The sequence below is a fragment of the Cicer arietinum genome, chromosome 3 (genome assembly GCF_000331145.2).
Source record: "Cicer arietinum cultivar CDC Frontier isolate Library 1 chromosome 3, Cicar.CDCFrontier_v2.0, whole genome shotgun sequence".
NCBI classification, from domain to species: Eukaryota; Viridiplantae; Streptophyta; class Magnoliopsida; order Fabales; family Fabaceae; genus Cicer; species Cicer arietinum.
The window spans coordinates 16,680,817-16,687,824 of NC_021162.2; the positions used below are offsets into that span (position 1 = coordinate 16,680,817).

Here is a 7,008-nt window from a genome sequence, read left to right on the forward strand (position 1 = left end):
CGCATTTTACTCTTTTTTTTCTTTCCAAAATCCAAAAAAAATTCAGAGCCGGAAAACTTAAGGGGAAAATATGCCTTTTTAGAGTTGTAGAGACAAAGAGTGTGCAAAGCCCACAAACAAATTGGGTTAGTCCACAATGTTATCATGGAATTAAGAACCTTTTTGAGTGTAGACAATTTAGAGCCATTAACAATGTAGAAAAATTATCCGAAGAAAATAAATCATACAAGCACTAATGAATGTGAAATAACGTGTATAATTTTATTAACAAATTCGAGATTGTTGTGTTAGTATAATTCTTTTTTTTACTTCGACAATATTTGGTTTTAAGCACAATTTGTATTTCATTTGCAATTAATTTTTTTAACATATTCATTTCATCATTTAAAATAAAGGGTTAAATAATTTTTTATCCTTATACATATACTATATTCTATGTTATTCTCTGAAATTTTTTCAAAATAAATAAAATCCCTCATAGATTTTCCTTCAATAGTTTTAGTCTTTGCTTTTGAATTTTTTTCATGTATATTGCACGATTTTTTCAATGATTTTTTTTATGCATATTTAAATATTATAAGAATCTCTCTCATAAAAATTTATTATTTTTTAACTAAGGATGAATTAAATATAATTTTGTTAAGTTTTTAGTGCTTAATAATTCATATTTAAGTTATCTTTTGTTAAAAAATTCTTAATTTTTGTAAGAAAGATTCTTATAATGTTCTAAACATATCTAAAAATAATAATTCAAAAATTAAAATGATACATATGAATTAACTTAAAAGTTACAAAACATTTAATAGATCATTGTTTAAAGAAATTTTTAAAAGAGATTCAAACAAAAGATAATATTTATAGAGACTAAACATATTTAGCAATAAAATAATAAGGACATGACATTACAAAATATTTCTATGCAAGTTGGGTGAGAAAAAACTATAAATTAGAATAACAATAAATTAAAAAGGAGAAAATGGGTTAGTATATAAAATTAGATAGAGTTTTGTGCTTGGTAATACACAATTGATGGCAATTCCTCACTCACCTCACCAAACATGAGAATACAATTTTGGACAATGCCCCCACCCAAAACAGCAATGGAATAAACACCGATTTAGGGCAGTGTAATTCTCATGATATGCCATGTCAAATAAATTAAAATAAATAGTGATCAAAACTCATTAAAATAAAAAAAAATAAAAAAAGGAAAAATAAATTTGGATACGATCTTTTCGTTGTCCAAGGTATCCTCTGGCCAGTCGTCAGTGACTATTCATTCAAGATATAGAAATCCATTGAAGGTGTTAACGTCTCTCAATTGATGTTCTTCTTTATATATCGATCATAAATCGAACTTATAACCACATATTTAAGAGACTCAGTTATTTGTCAACTATGTCACACTATGTCGATATGGTTTAGATAAGTTCACAAGAATAAAAATGAACCAGAGTGATTAATTTAAGTTACTTGAGGGCTTTTTCACTGGTTAATTTTTAAGAAGTGCTTCTACCATAATGAAGCACCATTACATGATCTGTTGTTGAGGAATCTGAAAGCAAAGATCTTGTAGTGTCCCTTGGTGTCCAAATGTTATCTCTCACATGCTGCAACGTCAAGAAAGGTAAAAGTTGTTGTCCTTTGCATGTTATCTCTATCTGCAATAGTAATTCATTCATTGCATATTTATTCTATTCTTCATCATCACAATCATCATCATTTTGTAACATGAATAAAAAAGAAACAAAAAAAAAAATGACAATTGATTGAATCAAAAAAGAAGAAAAAAAGTCACAATAGAAATATAATATAAGATACTAATTGAAATATATCCATTCACATTATAATTATTATTTTTTACTAAATGTAAAATAATGATGTCGCAATTTAAAATAGAAAAGACCTTCGACTTCACTTAACATTTACAAAGGGACACATTTGTCTATTTCTGACGACATCAACAAAAATCAAACATGCGGGTCTAATACCGATACCACTACAACAAACTATTGAAGTTCACATAATAATTATTAATTAGCCATGATTAAACTCATTATTATGTAATACTATGTATGATAGCTTTTACATTTATATGATTATATCAAGTACGTGATTATAAGAAATGATTGATATAGTTAAAAGAAAAAGTGATTATAAGAAATGATATACTATATTTTAAGAAATGATTATAAGAAATGATATACATTCTTCGTCATTAATTCTATTTTTTCCAATTTCATTTTGATATACTATATTTTTTTATATGCACTATTTTAATCTATTATATGCTTTCAAAATCATTATGTTTACTTTTCTCGTAATCACATCCTAATATCTAAATCTTTCTTTACGTGACGGCTCGCTTTAGTTCACTTCCAAGTAAATATTCTACACTATTGAATTCATATACACATTATATATCTTCATGAAATTAAATGATCTAGTTCTTGTGTTTCTTAATCAATTAACTTGACAAAGAAATATTTTTTCATTTGTGTAATCAATAGTTTTTTCATAAACAAATTTTAGTAGTTAGTGATTAAACCTCCTTCATAAAATGAAAGTTACAAAGAGTTGAAAATAATTTGGTAAAAATAAATTAGTTATCTAAATTTAATTTATCTGTCTAATAAAATATAGGTAAAGTATATGGATGAAATCAGTATGAAGTCATGCTTTGTCAGTAGCTTACGTATTGGACCTACCTAAAAATGCATGTATATGAGATGTTTGTAACTTATACTTTACGCATAAGATTGATTCACATCTCCAACTTTGGTATATATATGGATTTGAATGTTTGAGAAAAAGTAATATCATAGATTCCTAAATGTTTAAGCATGCACGCATATTTGGGTCAGCGGGCAATCGTGGAAATGCCCACCCAACCCACGATCTTAAAAACTGCCCTCTCTTTAATCATTATATGGGGGCCCATTTAGACTTTCTTCCTAAGCCATAATCATTATCACTTGGACTTCATTTTTCTATTCTCTATACTCTGCTCAATACACTATTACTACTATATATACTCCTCTATATATATATATATCCTTATTGAAAATTTATGAGAGATGAAATCATTATTAATAATATCAAAAAAAAACAAATATCTTAAATAAGAGTATAAAAGTAATTTAAATAATAAATAAATTTTGAAAATCATAATTTTTTCTTATATATAAATTCTTTTTTTCTTTCAAATTTATAGTGATTTTTTATAAATTACTTAAAGTAATATTTAACATATAAGTTATAGCGTTTTATTTTTATTTTTTAATTTTTACCTCTTGTTGTCTTAACTGAAAATTTTCAAATATTAAATGAAGGGCAAAGTTAGATTAGAAAAAGTAACACAAAACTGATACTATTTATTTATTTTTATTAATATACTATTTATTATATTTATAGGTATCCATGAAAGAAATGATACGGTAATGCTACTACTATCATAATAGGTACTATCATTCATTAATTCATTAAATATTTATTAAGCAAATCATGAGGTTCACAACAAGAACGAAAAATACAAAAACGTACAAAATATTCTTTTGAAAAAACAACCTACAAAATATTATATTATGCGATGGTGGATCCATGAAGCACGGCGAAGAATGGGATATAATTAAGAAGAAATGTAGAAAAAATTATAATTTTGAATACTAAAGTATACATGAAATTTGTATTAATTCCTCTTTCATTTCTTCTTCGAAGGGACCTAATCATGATTTTATATTACTAAATTTTCATGGTCATGATGCACGTCTCTATCACGTTACGCCACCCAAACCCTAATGCATGCGAGCGTCAAACATTACTACATGAAATAATAGCCCTTTTCATTTTTCATCATCAATCGCTAATAGTTTTAACTTCTAAATGTCATGCCAAAAAAACCAAAAAAATCAACTTAATTCATATTCTGAATTTGTTTTTTTTTTTTTTATTGATGTCGTACGCTAAAAATGGATGGATCTCGAAATGAACTTTGGGATGAGTTGTGCTTGTTTTCTTTATTTTCTTTTTTAAAAACTAAACCAAACACATTTTATTAATTAAAATTTTCTATTCTCTCTCCTTCAATCCATCTACATTTATTAATATTTTTATTGTTATTAATTATTATTTTTATTTTATTTTATTTTTGGTTTAGATGAAATTGTAAATAAACTTGCATATAGCAAGGTCTTTATTTCAAAAACCGAAACATGCTATTTAATATTTAATATAAGAATATCGACACTAGTTAATTGAGTTTGATCTTACATAATATTATTATTATTATTAAACTTACATATGAATGTTAAAAACCAAAATATACTATTTAATCTAACAATATCTACACTAGTTAATTGAGTTAGATCTTACATAATATTATTATTATTATTATTATTGAACATACCTTTTATTTAAAGGAATATATATAATTTTCAACCCATATATAGGCATAATACACCTATTTACATATACTAGCTGATACACACACGTATAGTACTTTAAATTAGATTGAATTTTTGTTGTTATTAGAGACTTGGTACAATATGTACTGTGGTTGGTGGAAGATGCTACCTATGTATGATGGGGTTGTTTCTTTTGGTTCCATTTATTTGAAAGTGCAGCACTTGACAATTCCATGGAGCCTTTTAGAGAGAGAGAAGGGCCTACATATTATAATACATTTGCTTTGTGTGGATATATAGCAATCGAAAGCATGACAAGAGGGAGAAGGAGAAGGCATGCAGATAGGTATTGAGTGGTGAGAATGACATGTCCACGTGTGATTTTTAAAGCCCTAGAATGTGATGTTTGAGTTAAAATTAACATTATATATCTTGCAATTTTTTTGTATGAATTAGAAGAGTAGTGCTTGTCAACTAAGTAGGCCAATATAAAAATATATCCAAGTTGAACAATTGTTTTTAATTATATTAATTAATTAAAGTCAATGCACTCCTTATAAATTACAAAAGCAAAAGGCAAAAAAAAAAGTGTTATACACACCTTCCACCATGAAAAACATCTTTTTGCTTTCTTGTATTCATGATTTCAAAGACTGTATATTTTTTAGTAATGCTCAATGTCACGAGAACCTACATCACCACTACATCACGAATGGTTATAACTGATTATTTTACACTTATCTCTACCATTTCTTTTCATCAAATATTTGAGTGAAATAATTTTAATTTTGCTTAAAACACAAAACGAGTGTTTCGTGAAGGTTCACGAATAAATTATTCATCACATATAGCATGGTTGTATATTTTCTTATTTATATTATTGCAAAAAAACATTGTTTCTCTTTTTGTAAACTCTTACGTAGCTTTCTAAACATATATCTTATTGTTTTCTATCAAGACGTGTTTCATCTATATGAATTCTAGTACCCTTGTACTTCTTATATTATAAACTTTCATTTTTTTTGTCAAAATAATTAAATTATTGAAGATATACTTGAACCCGCATACATCACTTAAAATCACAAGCACACAAAACACATATTTTTAAACATCAAATATATCAATTACACGAATTAGAAAAATTTATTTTCATGCTATGTTGATCGGTAAAGTTTTTTATGTTCTTACTTAGAAAGATATTAAAAAATTTATCGTTAATTAGAAATTGAAGTTGTTAAAAGAATGACTTATATGGTGTAATGACTTAAATGATCTTGATTCTTAAATAAATTCAGGAAATAGCGTAGTCGATGTGGCAAATAGATTGCCAAAAAAAAAAAAAGGTTATGGCATCAACTTCATAATTAAGAAGATCCATCTTAAGCAAAAAAATCTAGACAAAACTATATTAGGGAAGCTAAATGTACTTAAGGTTTTTGCATTCAAGCCTAAAAAGCAAAAGGAGGAAAGACCAATTGGTGGCGATATGTAAGGACGATGAATGGTTGGAAGCAGTTGAGAAAGTGAAGCCAAAATGTTAAGAGGCATTTAAAACAAAGTCTTGTGGAGGAAAACTAGCTTGAAGAAACTATTACTTGATGAAATCTCTTATGATCTCTCTAAATATATATTGATTTTTTTTTTTTATTGAATATCTATAGAAAATCATGTCAAAATTGTTTGCGGAATGGATTCTAGATGGAATTGTTGTAATCAATGAAACAGAAGATCCCGTGAAATAGATAAAAGACAAATGTTACTTTTTAAATGTTGATTTTAAGAATGTGTATGATTTAGTTTGTTAGGTGTATTTGGAGTATATGTCTTAGTTTAGATTTTGGGAAAAAATAGATAAGGTTGATAAATGCATGTGTGTTTTCCAGTAAAACGAGAGTTTCATTGAAGTTTCAACGTGGAAAAGATATCGGAAAGAGACTCCACTTTCCCCCTTTCTTTTTTGATAGTTTTTGAAAGGACTTTAATAATTAAGAATGGAGAAAATGTTAAATATATAAGAGATATGTCTCATATGCCTAATGCCTTAAGATTTTAGAATTTTATATGGTGTCAAAGTCTCTTAGAGATCTTAAACATTTAGTCCATTGTTGTTTTCGTCCTTCTCCATACTCTCCAACAAATAGTATGAGAGTCATGGTTCAACTTGGTGGGGAAACGGGAGTGTAAGATCCTAATGTGGATCAAGTTTAGTGTATGAGTGACTTACACTTGAGGGAGATATTGTTCGAATTCAAGAGCGAATAGTTAGTCACACATCAACAAAGAATTGATGAAATGTTGGATGTATTAGAGTTATGGCTCATATATTCATTACCTTGTGATTTTAGAGGGAGATGTAGTGTTAAAGCCTCACTTGACATTTAATCTATTATTACTTTCATTATGATATTTTGCAGTACAATGATGACAAATTTTGATGGGGAACCATGCATATTGATATATGCACATTGAAGACTATTATGAGCTTTCAATTAGTTTCAAGATTTAAAGGTAAAGTTCTTCAAAAGAAAGTTGTACGGTTTATATTTAGGATATAACTTATTGAGGATAACATCAACTTTTTTCTCTTATTGTGTAGACTCTTTCC

The 7,008-nt window shown here is 27.0% G+C and overlaps 1 protein-coding gene across 2 annotated transcripts in view; it reads right to left on the reverse strand.

Moving 5' to 3' along the window:
- Positions 1–962: 962 nt before the first annotated feature.
- The window catches only part of LOC101510885 (uncharacterized), a 12,149-nt gene continuing 6,103 nt past the window's right edge, over positions 963–7,008 (reverse strand). Inside the window, exon 4 of one of the 2 annotated variants that reach the window (XM_004513693.4) lies at positions 963–1,661. In XM_004513693.4, the coding sequence (XP_004513750.1) occupies positions 1,500–1,661 (162 nt within the window). In that variant the 3' untranslated portion in view covers positions 963–1,499. Of the gene's footprint in view, positions 1,662–4,458; positions 5,105–7,008 lie in introns of those variants that run through there. The other variant, XM_073365782.1, reaches the window with a different exon arrangement.